A 14,411-nucleotide genomic window follows, 5' to 3' on the forward strand; every position below is an offset into this window, starting at 1 on the left:
GAAATTTTTAGCTCCTCTCACACTAGGAAGTCTGCCTAACCCCTCAACAAGTTAATCCAAAGAGATAATCCCACAAGGAGGGCATGGTTGCAATCCTGCAAACCCAATAAGCACAGCATGGCGAATAACCTAGGCAGACCCAGGAAATGTGAAATGATGACTCCAACCATGAGGATAGGACCTACTTCATCAATGCCTTCTTCCTCATGAAAGGTCCGAGACAAAAAGAGGCAGGTCATGGTGTCCTCCTTCTTAGTGAAGAGTATAAAATCCTTCCCGATGCGCATGGAGCCCCTGAAAGGAAGGCAGAAATGGGTTATTCTCCCAGGGATTCAAAAACTCACCTGAAAAAAAAGCGAATTCACCCTCTGGACATGACTGAAACTGCCTTTGGAGAGCTCTCCTCAAGACCTCCCTTCCTCACAGGATCCTGAAATGAGGTCCATAATCCTTACTCCCTCTGCTCTTACATCAGCCTTCATCATTCCTCACAACTAGCATGACCCCACTTACCCACCATACAAGGCTTCCTCACCACCCTTCTAGGGCACATTCACCACAGATCACCAGCCCCAAGTCTAACTCCTGACCTGCTGCCACAACAGCAAGTAACCCCTGCTGCCCATGCACCAGGTTCATCTCAGCTACACAAGGGCTGCTGTACTCTCTGTGCCACCATCCAATTTCCCTCCCGGAACTAGTATCTTCAACACATCATCTTCCATGCTGACCACATCCAGTTCCCATCTGGTCCTTCCTTTGTTGACACAAATTCCTTCTCATTCACTCATCAAATGGCAGTACCATCAAGGGCACAGTCCACAATCTACACTCACTAAGTCCTCAAAAAAAAACAAAACAAAAATGGTGTGATCCCAAGGCTAAGCCAAATACAGGGGCTAAGCATACACAATATAATTCTTTTTTTTTTTAAGTCTTTTTTTTTTTTAAGATTTTATTTATTTATTTCACAGACAGAGAGATCACAAGTAGACTGAGAGGCAGGCAGAGAGAGAGGGAGAAGCAGGCTCCCCGCTGAGCAGAGAGCCTGATGCGGGGCTTGATCTCAGGACCCCAAGATCCTGACCTGGGCCAAAGGTGGAGGCTTAACCCACTGAGCCACCCATGCACCCCCACAATATAATTCTTAATCATAGTTTTTAAAGGAGGCCTATAATTGGTTCATATCCTATAACCTCAACCATCTTCTGTCTCAAAATGATTTTGCCACTTCAAGCTCATTACAACATAGGCGGTCCCTGCTCTTAGATGCAACTGGTTTCTGGGAAATGTGCCTTGAGGCTGGGTTCCACAAGGCGAAAGTCTGAATGGAATCAACTGCTTCCTTCCTCTGTTTAGCCACATTAAATCAGGTGAGGAACAGGCAAGGACAGGCCTTTCTGGGCAACATGGAACAGGGCAGAAGTTCCAACAGTTCATTGCCCACTGAACAATGGGGCTGTTTAGCTCCTTTCTTCGAAGCAGCTTCTGGGGTTTTATGGCTGTTATCTCATTAGTCTTCCTAATACCCCAGGGAGGAGATGGCAGTGGAAAGCCTCATTACTTTCTTCTACATACAAATACAAACGAGGCTGGCATGCCAAACACACAAATGAATGCCATGTCCCATTTCCCCAAATGCTCAGGAAAACGCCCAGGACACTATCCAGAGACACCCTGGGGGCTGCCAAGTTCTCTTTCTCCTCCTCCAGTTCCCAAGATGCTGGCAATGCTCCTTCCTCTGACAGATTTCATGGCCCTCCTCCTTCTCCCCTGAAGCTTACGGATAGCAAAATGAGGCATATTACCTTCCCTTCTGTCAAAGCTTGCTCTTGTCCTAATTTGGCAAAAACTCTCACTTTGTGCTTCTTTCTTCTCTCTTTGATCCTGACTTTGGAGGCTAAGAGCAACAACCCCAAAAATGCCACCTCTCTGCTGGCTTCCTTGCTTCTCAGCCCTATTCTCCCCACAAATCACTCCCTTCTGAAACTCTTTTCCAACTTCTGAATTGGTTTCAAAATAAATACACTCTCAACACTAGATGGCTCCAACTGAATGCATCCTTTACAACTCAGTCTACTAAAATATGCTAATGACAACACTGGCAACTTCCCAGTCTTCTAAGCACCGTTAGAGTCCTATTTTGTTTGCTCCTCAAACTTGCTCTGTAAGGTAGAAGGTCAGAGAATAGAATTGCATTTTCTAGATTAGAAAACACATATGCAGAGACATGAAAGAGCTTGCCCGAGGCCACAAAACTGCTAAGATCGGGTAGAAGGAGACTGGACTACAATCCAGATGGGAAGTCAGGACTTCTTTCACATTGACACTAAGAGACTGCAGTTACTGGGATTCAGGGCACCAGCACCAGAACCATGGGGAACCTACCTCCAGACTCCTAGGCCCTACCCTAGATCTAGCGATTCAGACCAGGAATCTGCCATGGAAAGATCAAAGGAGAAATAAAGTAAGAATCCAGAAACTAGTCTGAGGCTCTCAAAGCAGTAAGAGCATTTAATCCTTAACTTACTTAGCACGTATTTATAATCCCAATTTACAAAGAAGGATGCTGAAGCTCAGAGAAATAATTCAGTGGCTGAGGTGAGATTTGAACTTTAATTTGTATGACTGAAGTGAGATGGGTAACCACTCCAGCTCTGCAGTCAAAAGGACCTGGTTCATATCTCAGCTCTACACTTGGGCTACACTTTTATACCTTTTATAAGATATAAGATTTTTATATTTTTATACCTTGGGCTATACTTTTATACCTCTGGGCAAATCACTTCATCCCCATAAATCTCAATTTCCTCACTGGAAAATGAGAATAAATAAGAATAGAAGGAATAAATAAGATCATTCAAGTAAAGTTTTTAGCAAAGTGCCTGGCACATGGTAAGAACTTGTTACTACCATTTGGTTTCTCCCCTGAAAGACTAATAGTTCAGGTACCATGTCCCCAGTGTCTTTGGAAGCACTCTCTTTCCTTCCAAAGCATGCTGCATGCGAGGGACAACTGATACTGCTGACTGACCAAAGCACCACCCTCTCTCGAACAAAACAACACGTTTCCACAGTAAGACTGGAAATGTGACTCAGAATTCCGTTTGTACAAATTCCAATTCCACTAAATCTTATTCCATCCAAAGGTATGTACAGCTGGAAGTGAGCATTTCAGAAATAGAAACCTTTCTCTTGGGGCTTCACTCAAAACCAGAACAACACATTCCAAACACCAAACAAGTGGGAACCAAGGGCTGAGAAAGAAGTCCCAAGGGATCTGAAGACATTAGGTATGTCCCTGCTACAGGGTCTAGCAGGACACAGAAGTGGAGACCATGTCCTCTGAGAGGGAGGATTCAGATCTCCATTCCTCACCCTGGATCCCCAGTGCCTGGTCAAAGCATGACATGTGGCGGGTGATCAGGAAACACTGCAGTGCCATGAAGCAACCCCTTTAGCATCTCAGTTACATCCTAACCCCACAAAACAACCACTTGCATCCTCAAACCAAAGGGTAAAAATAAGAATTTTCATCAGGAGGAGAGATGCAATTCCACAGCACACTGTCAAGAGAAACCTATAGTTTGCTTCTCTCACCCCAAATGGTTTAGGATGTTCATTCTTTCAATCTGTAAGGAAAACCTTGCTGTACAGCAGTTGCTAAGTTCCCAAACTACTACTTCTTTCTGACCTTTCTTCTGCTCCAGAAGGATAAGGAACAGAAAAGATTTCACTGGACAGCAGCAGGACAGTATTGCTTAATTCTGTACTGAGTCCTATAACAGGCTTCTAATATACTTACGATTTTAACCCATTCCCATACTGCCCAATCTGGGTGGACTCAGGCGTTCGCTTGGCTGACTTCCCAAACTGGATCACACTGGCAGCATCACCTGAAGTCACAGGTACAAATAAAGTGAAAGCATTTACATTTCTTCCCCAGGATCCTCAAAAATCAAAGGTCTGAGCCTAGTTAAATCTAAGGGCTGTGTGTCTACTAAAACCACCTTCCAAGGAAATTCAGAACCATGAGGCAAATGGAAACAACCTCTGACTCGCCTGTCAGTACCACCATCACTATGCACTTATTCTGTTACCAGAACATGGTATGTATGAAGGCTAAGGGAGGCCTCTGTAGTTCCCGCTCCAGGATGTTGTGCAAGCTGATAAATACAACGTCAAGAGACGGGTAATCTGACTGACTTCAGGTTGCCATTCAGATCCTATCTCCCATGCTAGGACAAGATCTGGCAAATCCATTAGTGGAATTAAGCCTGAGATGTTGCAACAGACCTCTCTCTCTCCAGGTGGATCTTCTAGTCACGACAGTAAGGCAACAGAAAAACAACACAGTAAGTATTTAGTAAAAAGAGTTACATCCTCCCCAAAAGAGGAAATCATCTCATCACTTACTTGGATCCATTCCTGCTCCATCATCCAAAAAGCAAAGCATAAATCCTCCTCGAAGGTCCTCTCGCCTTTCTGTAAAAGAAGCCGTTGCCATTACTGGGTAGTTACCTACCTACCAGGTAATTACCTACCAGGAACTACCACTGGTAGTTCCACCAAAGGGCGGAAACATGGGTAAGGTCAGAAGGTAGATCCGTGTGACATTTGGCCCAAAAAAGTTAAGACAAACCTAGCTCCTCCTTCTAACAGCCCTAGCTAGTGTAAGGTAAATGTCAGGGCCCTTGAGGGTGGGCATTACTATCAAATGTTCTCCAATGTTTTCTAGTTAATGACAAAGACTGACTCTTTGAGGGCAGGAAATACCTGGTCCACTAGACTAACCACCAAGCAGGGAGCCCAACTCAGGGACTGATACCAGGACTCTGAGGTCATGACCTGAGCCCACTGTCTGAGTCACCCAGGCACCCCTGAATATGCATCTATTTCACACAAGCCTCAATCAATCATCCTACTGTGTCCCTCTACCTGCATTACTTCTACCTCTGCCCTCTGCCATGGGTCCCAGGGCACTAAAGCACTCCAACTACTACACATTGTACATTGTCAACACTGCTCAAATTCAACAGGGCCATCTTCTTTGTGGTTTAAATCTGGAGTAGCCTTCAAACAATGTGATCAAGCCAGACATGCTGTGGGTACAGTGGTGGCAGTTACTATCCAGAGAAATTGCTAAGTCTATGTATGACTATCCCCAGGCTAACTTGAGTTTCTGGGGTATCTGTACTCATTGCCACATCCTCTGCTTGCTATGGGTCCTTAAAATGGCTCCCTAACCTAGAAATGAGATGGCACAAGATGCAGTGAGAGCTGCCTGGTCCCAGTTGGACTTGCTTGACTGGAAGGAGGAACAGTCTTTTGACAAGAGGATTAAGTCCTTTCAAAGCGTAGCCACAGCAGGGCTTCCTGGTTGACAGGAGGGGAACAAACTGGCTGCCATTTCAGTGGGTGCAAGAACCTCTTCTTTCAGTAACTGTCTTCTGCAGCAGCAGGTGGTTACTCAAAGTAGTCTGGGTCTAAACATGTCACAAAGACTAAAGAAGAGATTCCCCAAATTGGGAAGGGGGTGATACTGGAGTTTTCAAGGTGCCTATGACCAGTGATGAAGATAATTTGACAAAGGAGGAACAGCACAGGCCTTGGAATCAGGAGAGCACTTCTACTAAAAGGCAGGAGGTATACATAAAGTACTACAGGGACAAACCCAAGGCTGCTTTAGAGCCTAGTTCCTGAGTACTTTTTTGTCTCTGTAAGCTGTGGTTCACCAACTTTAAGCTGAGGAATCCCAGTTTAAAACACTCTTTGTCCTAAAGATTCAGTGAGTCATGACCACCTTCTGTTAAATGGACTAGTGTAATTTAAAATGCTATTCAAAAGTATTATAAGTATCACAAGTATCACAACGTGTTCAGGAAGCTGACTTTGCTGAAACATTAATGACAAGTGCTTCTTGAAAGTTCAAGAGCAAGGACCTTCCTGTAAGTACTACGGGTAGATAAGAACATTTCTCCTTATGGCAGTGCCTCTTATCAGCGTGGAGAATCCAAGTGAGATCTAGTAAGCATGAGCAAGTGCAAGAAAAGTGCAAAGAGGCTTCCAACGTTTCCTTCTGGAGGAAGCGAAGTATAACATGAGGACTCAAACTAGGTCAGATACAGAATATGGTAAAAGAAGTGTTCTAAATCTAGCCAAGAGCCATTTGTTGTACACTTCAGCCATAAAACACACATGAAGATTCTGCTTTGGAATCCAGAATGGTTCAAGCCAAGTGGCACTCCTTGAAAACTATATAGGAAATTACTTCTAGGCCCTTGTGTTTGTTAGGCACATAATCATCACTTGACAGTGGGTCTGAGATCCCTTTCTTGTTCAAGGATTTCATTTAAAGATATTTCAGATGATTTACAAGGTTAAGAGATCCACCAATGGAGGATCTCCTGGCCACATAGTGATCAACAGTCTGTAAGCAGCTAGTAGTACCCAAGACCACATGATCCTCTGCAAGACTGCCTCAAGGCCAAGAGACTAGCTGACACAGCAGTCACTTCTTCAACTTTGTAAATAGGCAATGTTGCATCAACACCTGGCTTATCCTGATCACCTGTTTAATTTACTGAGCACTTCTCTGTTCCTGGCTCTGTGATGAAGACAGCAGTAAATAATGCAGATATGATCACTGCCTTCATTGAGCTTACAGTCCAACAGATGCTACTGTCTGCAGCAAATCAATTAAGCAGAAGGGTTTAAGCAGGAGATTAAGAGTAAGCTAGAGCAAAATGAAGTGTGCATAAGAATCAACTGAAGAGCTTGTTAAAAATACAGATTCTGGGCTCTACCCCAGAAAGTCTGTATGGGTCTGAGAAGGCATCTGAGAATTTGCATTTTAAAATGCTCCCAGGGGATGCTGATGCTATCCATCAGTGGACCACTCTGTGAGAAGCACTAAGCTAGAGTATCAAGGACCAGAAGGTTTCCCTACTCAAAACTATCTCCCCAGACATCCCACCAGTTAGAGATGTATTCCTAACACCAGATATTCACTTCTGCCAGTCAACTGTTATCTGAAGCCTCCAAGCAAAGGATTTTGATGAAGGAATTTCTAAAGAGAGGAGAGTTGAGAGAATCTAGAGCTGCAGGTTTTATGCTCCCACTCCCATCAAATGTCTTGGAACTGCCCTCTTTACAGTTGTGCTTCAGATCCTGGTAGCAGCTAAATAAGATTATCAGAATGAGTTTGGAAGGATGCACATCTAAACTCTCCCCAGGATGGCCAAGTCTGGCTTTCCAAATTAGCCTGACATCCAATCATCTAACTCCCACTGGAGAGGAGACAGAAAGAAGGAACTCGTAAGTCAAAGGTCAGAGATGAGAAAATATTGTCCTTAACAGAAGTTGTTAATAAAATGAAATCCAAGCTCTTCATTGTTCTTTTGCAATCTGAGTAGTGTTCACTTCAGTTACATGTGCTCTAATTTTCCACTTACTAGCATCACAAAGGGGATCTTTGAGGAATGGCATTGCCGATCCAAGGAAGTCAAGTAGTCAGTAAAAAAACCAAGTCTACTTCTGACAGGCACATTGTTGTCTGGCCCCGTCTAACAGGAAGAGGAATGCTTTGGGTAAATGAACACCTCTGCACTTTAACAGTCTGGTTCCTTTGTCACCCTTCTTTTAAAACATGACTTTTTAATGAAGTCAAACTAAATCTGATGTTTAAGGGGATTTCCAAGTTCAGTATCAATCTAGTCTCAAATGGGAGACAGGAAAATACCTTCCCCTGTGCCCTGACAATAAGAACTTTACAGTACTAGGGTATTACTAATTCTATCATTGTACTTGTAAAATTTAAAGTTGCTTTTATTCCTCCTGTTGAATGTGTTAGTAAGGCTCTAAGGTAGAAAAGTGTGAAGTTAAGGACATCTCAGCCAGGATTCCTAATCTGGAGGTATCTGGAGTAAATCAAGTCTTTTTCTAAAGTGCTGTAGTGCTTAATACTTCTATCATTTAATCTTTAACTGCTTTGACAGTTCCCACAAGATCAAGTTATTGTTCTCTAATCACCTGCAGAGTGCTAACTGTCTCTCCAATTAAAGACTTAAATTCTCTAATGAGAACTTAGAAAAGACCCCATCACATCCTCTCTGGACTCTTCCCTAAGCACAACAGGAGTAAGAACATTGAGCACAGAATAAATGTACAGTGGGTCTTTTTCATTTAAATTGAAATCCAACGGTCCTGTTGTATTCTGAGCGTGAAGGATTAAATTTTCTTAGCGAAATTCACCCACCAAAGGTGGGAGGAGGGGGTAGGGGTGGTCTGTGTTTAAAACACTTCTTTCAAGTAAATTCAGCTATGATTTGTCCTTTCAACGTCACTTGGGAGTAGAGGGCCATTCTCTGCTTTACCATCTATACAAGGATTAAAACATTTCTTTAAGAGGTAACTGTAATTGCTCCTCATTAAAGTACACTTGAGATGTAAGATACACACTGTGACTTGGGAATGGTGCCTCCATTTGGCCTTAGGGTTTAAGTAACCATCTTTAATACTCTTGTGCTGTGCCTCTGGATGTATCCCTAAATACCTGATATTTACTTTGTTCCTTTCTTTCCTGTTCCTGTTCCTTTCTACTAAAAATAAAACAAGTCTTATTTTCACCACTTTGGCATAGCCTTTTGAGCAAAAGGCTTTCAGAATAAGCAATATAGCTGCTTTTAGCTGTACTGAATTATCTTCTTTGCTCCCGAGTATATCAGGCATGAGAAATTCATCGTATCTGGGAAGATTCTTCATAAAATTATGTAACACTGGAGGTTCTGAAAATTGTCTCTTAGTTGTTTGCTTGTTCCCACTCATGAGTGAGTCCACAAAGATGGGTTATTTGACAACTGTATATTCCCACAAAAACACTTCACGTTTCTCAGTGTTATTTAAGACTTTAGAAAAGTTTGTCAGAGACCTATACATTATGCTAGCCAAATAGGATTTAAAAGCCATCTTCCTCTATTTTGCTTCCAAATTTCTAGCAATTCAAATGATCAAAAACATGCTGGTACAAACAATGAACAGGCAGAGAGCAAACTAAAAACAATGATTTAAAATTTTAAAAAGCCAATGATAATGACTAAGAATTTACAACAGAGCCTTAAAATAAGCAGAACAGGAGACACCATTAATATCTTTAAATTCCAGGATGCTTGGTACACTCAGCTGGCTAAGCATCTGACTCTGGCTCACATCATGATCTCAGGGTCTTGGAATCAAGCCCTGCGTCAGGCTCCCTGCTCAATGGAGAGTCTGCTTGTCCCTCTCTCTCTCTGCCTCTCCCTGCCACCTCACTCATGCATTCACTGTCACTCTCTCTCAAATAAATGAAATCTTTACAAAAACAAAAAACTTTAAATTCCAAGCAAAACAGGTCTCCTTCCTACCTGACACCTCTGCCTGAGAACATCTCCTCAGCAAACCCCACTGCCAACCCACTTGATCCACTGTTTTATGCAACTGACAGCAATTCTCCAAGTCCTCACTGAGGTTGCAGAGAGAGAAACTGGCCTCCAACAAATCTCTTTTTGACTCCACGTACCAGTAAAATCAACCAATCAGTAATCCAAACCAGTAAAATCACCAGTACTTGGTCACTTCACTCCCCACTACTCTACTCCATCATCCCATAAATCTCTCAGTGGCTATCTAAATAGATCTATAGGGGCGCCTGGGTGGCTCAGTAGGTTAAGAATCTATCTTCAGCTCAGGTCATGATCCCAGGGTCGGATGAAGCATGGAGTCAGGCTGCCTGCGCAGCAGAGAGCCTGCTTCTCCCTCTCTTCCCTATTCGTGCTCCCTCTAGCGCTCTATTAAATAAAATATTTAATAAATAGATAGATCTATAGATCTGGGAACCACATGTTAGTTTCCTTACACCAATATTCTTGGTTTCTATCACATGCCTGACTAGAGCTGCCCTATTTCTACCCTATGACCTGGAGTAATTGTGCCATCTCCCCAGGCTCTCAGACGTTTCTTCTTAGGCACAGCAATAAATACATTCAAAGGAACTGAACATCAGAAGAAAAGACTGATGTCCAACTTACCTGCATAAATATCTATTCTGGTGGCATCAGCATCTCTGCAAAATTAAAAGAAATATATGAAAATGAAAATATGAAATATCAACCATCAAAACACATAGTATTTTAAGTGGAACGCATAATATTTTGAGTCTATTTTTAGGAAGTCACACAGAAATTCTGTATCCATTAAAGTACACTTTCACACTTGGCAACACTACTTCCCTTATGTCTGTGATGTCTGTGAAACAGTTCTGAAACTCTAAATTATTTAAAATAACCACATGACACATAGGGCCTGTATACGTCTTTTAAATACAAATTTCGCAGTAAAAATATCTAGAGGATGAAAGAACATTTGCCTTTACACACTAAAAAATGACTCACAACTATGTTTCTCTCACTAATTTGATAGCCATCATAAAAAATGTAACTTGTCCATTTTTCTTATGTACAAGATACTGAGGAGAAAGAAAAACATCATCTTCCACAAAGCCTATGAAAAATCAGGTCTCATAGTATATACGTTACAGTCAGCAGACTAATTGACAAGCTTATAATCTTATGAAAGGAAGTTAGGGCACTCCATTAGACCAACCATCAGCTGAAATACAAGTTCAGCCATAAATAAAGGCTTGAAACTAATCTAGTCCAATTCTGCCAACTGCAGGCAAGGAGAATGAGGCACAGAGAATTTCATAAGTTTTAAATGCAAAAAATCCACTCAAATCCATACAGTTCTACATGTACTTATTCCCAAACACATAAAAACAGTTTCAAATATAAGACAGATGGGCAACATGTGTGCATGACCAGGAAACACATACTCCCAGGAATCTTCAGTTCACCATATGATATACAAAAAGGCAGTCTACCACAGCACACCATGGTCTCACTAAGCTAACAAGTGGCAAGTTCAAATATAGTTCCATTAAGCTACACCATTTCTAAATTGAATACAAAAATTATGAGTTAACCAGGATTGAAAGAAAACAGTTTTCTGATTAAACAACCTGTTAACAAGCACACTTCCATATAACAATCCCAGTGAATAACAATGAAAGTAATAATGGTACAGGATTATAGTATAGATATACAGACAGAAAATTATAGGCAAGCTCATTATAACTGCGGATCCACTTAGAAAGCACTTCTACCAAAAACAAACAAACAAACAAAAAAAACAAAAAAAACCTTCTCTCAACTCTTACCCTCTTCCTTTATTAGTCATCAACACTTGGTCAATAAGCAATGTGTCTGAATTTTATGTTTGCATTCAGAAACAACTCTGAGATAATATTTTCGTAATGAACAGAATCTTGATTTGGATGTTGTTATTTATCTTTGAGCCAACCCAAACTTCTTTCCAGTCCTGTACAGTAACATTTATAGACTTCCATCACTAAGAACTCAGTGTAATACAGTGCAAAAGAATTTCTTCCAAGCACAGCTGCTAACAAGAAACTTCAATCACTTGGAAGCCATCTGACATTAAAATACACATTTTGAGAACATACCTAACTCTGGCATAATTTTAAAGACTTTAGATGGTGTACTGTTCTGAGAGCACAAATTAAATCAGATCTTATCTGTCCCACTAACTTGATTCCTAGGTTTCTATCTTAATTCCCTGCATTTAATTATTGTGTTCTAATACACAAAGGAAGATAACTTTGGATGTCATAAGTTCATTATTTTTAGGAAAAGCAATGGATGAATTGAAATCAACCAAGTAAACTAGAAGTATCAACTAACGTGCTATTAAAAATACTTCTGGGGTAAGAGACCCATTAGGAGTGAATTACAGCTGCTTACAGAATTGTCTTCCTCCCACATCTTCAGAAGCAAAGGTCAAAATGACCCGAAGTTTTCAAGCACAGACTGTATGCCTAAAGACTACATACCTTGCATTATCAACCAGTTCAGCAAGAGCACCAAACAAGAATTCATGAGTAGTTCTGAAATGATAAATACTAAGAATCAGCAAAAGAATTACATAATTGAACTATGACACCTAAGAAGTCAAGGTAATAAAATATTAGTTTTTAGGGAAAAAAATCTAAAATTCCCATTCGTGCTATCAATTTATACTACTGAAATTTAAACTTCCCTCAAATTAGAGCCTTTTAAGAGCCTGCTAAACCCCTTCAAATGTTAATCAAGTTGTTATCTACTCCTGTTTATTCTGTTAAGAAACCAACTATGAAGCGTTAAGATTCCTATACATACTATTGATTTAAAGGCAGTTTTCACCACTCATATTGTGCCTAAAAAAATGTCAGTGTTTTATTTTTCATTGCTTTAACCAGCTATCAGTTTCTGCCTATCTCTAAGCATGCTCAATGGACACCTTGCTAACATTTTGCTTTACCAATACTTGCATGTTATCCATTGGTGAAAGAAGAAAACCCATTTGCTTCTGTGCAGTTTGTAAACAAAATATTCCAAATGAAAGTGAGGAGAAAGGGGAGAATAATCTAGTTCCTGACATTTCAACTCTAGCTAAGAGCAACCCTCACCACGTTAAAGAAAGGAATCGAAGACCTTCTTGCTCAATTCCTCTTATAAGGACAGCTTGGTGTGTTCTTCCTAGGGTCCCTGATAGCCTTTTAAGAAGATAACCTCTCTGAAGTGGAGCTGCAACGTGGGGGGTTTGGGGGGTAGGAAAAGAATAAATGGAACAAGATGGGATCCGGAGGGAGACAAACCATCAGAGACTCTTAATCCCACAAAACAAACTGAGGGTTGCTGGGGGGAAGGGGGTGGGGAGAGGGTGGTGGGGTTATGGACATTGGGGAGGGTGTGTGCTATGGTGAGTGCTGTGAAGTGTGTAAACCTGGCAATTCACAGATCTGTACCCCTGGGGCTAAAAATACATTATATGTGTATAAAAAAATTTTTTTTAATTAAAAAAAAAAAGATAACAAGAGGCTGCTCAAAGTTGGGTCCACCTAGACTTTTGGTAAAAATTAAAATCATTAACCTAAATAATACATTACCATCATCATTTTTTCAAAAATAAATTACTCCCGCTGACTTTTTTATACCATTTCAGCCAACAGACAAAGTGAAAATTTCTGATAATTTAGCATGAAATATACCAAAATTAAATAACCAGTATCTAGGATCTCTAATCATTTACTACAGCATGTAAAACAGAAAACAAATTGTAAAATATTTGCTTATAAAACAAACACCCAAAACTGAACTGTCCAAGAACCCTAGTTTCCCCTCCTCAAGTTAACCTACAAATTTTTATAATAGCAAAATTTGAATTAAAAACTACTAGTTCAAAAAAAAAAAAAAAAAAGCAGTTCTTGGAATTTTAGGAAGAACCTTCTCCCATGAGATCAGTGAATATATCTGCTGTTAATCCAAAGGTGGCACCAACAAATATGTCTTAGCAAAAATTAGAAACTTATCTCCAATTCACCTAGAAAACAGAGCTCAAATTCTTCTGACCAAATCCAATCCTTAACTATTTTACAAGAAAAGAAAAATTATTTCTAAGAGAAAAACCTGCATAAAAATTATCTTTAATTAAAAAATTTAAGCCTCTGTAATCTTAAAATCTTCAAATTACCAATGGAAGAAATGAAGTATTCTGTAGATTATTAAAGAAATAGGGAGAAATGTCAGAAAATTAAGGTGATTTGTAAAGGTAATATAAGTTAAAAGCAAATCTAACATTTGTTCTCAAGCTTTAAACCATTTTCCTGTCTTAGAAATTTAGAGTTTAAGTTAGTTTTCTAAACTCTAAATGTTTTTAATTTTAAAGATAGCTAGATACAGATATAAAATAAATTCTACTGTAAATTTCTCATTGTGAGAACGTGTACTTTAACTATAATCAAGGAAATTCAGAAATATAGCTCCTATAACAACAAAAAGAATACAACCATAATAAGAATGGGACTACAACTTGTATTCAGGAATCTTTGGAATAAATATGTTTAAGAATGAAGTACTGGCCTTGGTAGTGAAAATAGTGAATATAAATAATCTCCAAAACTAATTCTGATACCGTCTGCCATCAAGGCAAAGAAATAAAAAATGAAGGCAACTGCTTCTCAGTCATACATTATTTCTGACTGCTTCAAATGAAAATGAGAGACATTTAGAATTCAGTAAGATCTCAAAACAGCAAGCACAAGTATCTCTGGCTATTTCACTGCTTTCTATACAATGTTTAGAAATGTGCCTTGTAAATTCAGAATATAAAGAAAACATTCCAAATGGCCTTTGCTGTTCCACAGAGTGTCAATGCTGTTCCACACATACATATTTCAGATCCCTAACAGATATCGCTAAAATGTGGCTAAGGGGGGGCGCCTGGGTGGCTCAGTGGGTTAAGCCTCTGCCTTCGGCTCA

The 14,411-nt window shown here is 40.3% G+C and overlaps 1 protein-coding gene across 8 annotated transcripts in view; it reads right to left on the reverse strand.

Annotated features, from left to right (window-relative positions):
- Positions 1-14,411, reverse strand: part of MORC2 (MORC family CW-type zinc finger 2) — a 59,664-nt gene that overhangs the window by 40,381 nt on the left and 4,872 nt on the right. For all 8 annotated transcript variants that reach the window (XR_004385702.1, XR_004385701.1, XM_032883427.1 and 5 more), the window contains exons 2-6: positions 11,945-11,998; positions 10,065-10,099; positions 4,417-4,485; positions 3,806-3,896; positions 186-294 (exon numbers count right to left, since the gene is read on the reverse strand). Coding sequence is in view for 6 of the 8 variants with exons in the window: in XM_032883427.1 (XP_032739318.1) it covers positions 186-294; positions 3,806-3,896; positions 4,417-4,485; positions 10,065-10,099; positions 11,945-11,998 (358 nt within the window). In the remaining 2 variants the exon portion in view is untranslated. The remainder of the gene's footprint in view (positions 1-185; positions 295-3,805; positions 3,897-4,416; positions 4,486-10,064; positions 10,100-11,944; positions 11,999-14,411) is intronic.

This window comes from Lontra canadensis, unplaced genomic scaffold (genome assembly GCF_010015895.1).
Source record: "Lontra canadensis isolate GAN:19392208 unplaced genomic scaffold, GSC_riverotter_1.0 scaffold87, whole genome shotgun sequence".
Taxonomy (NCBI): domain Eukaryota; kingdom Metazoa; phylum Chordata; class Mammalia; order Carnivora; family Mustelidae; genus Lontra; species Lontra canadensis.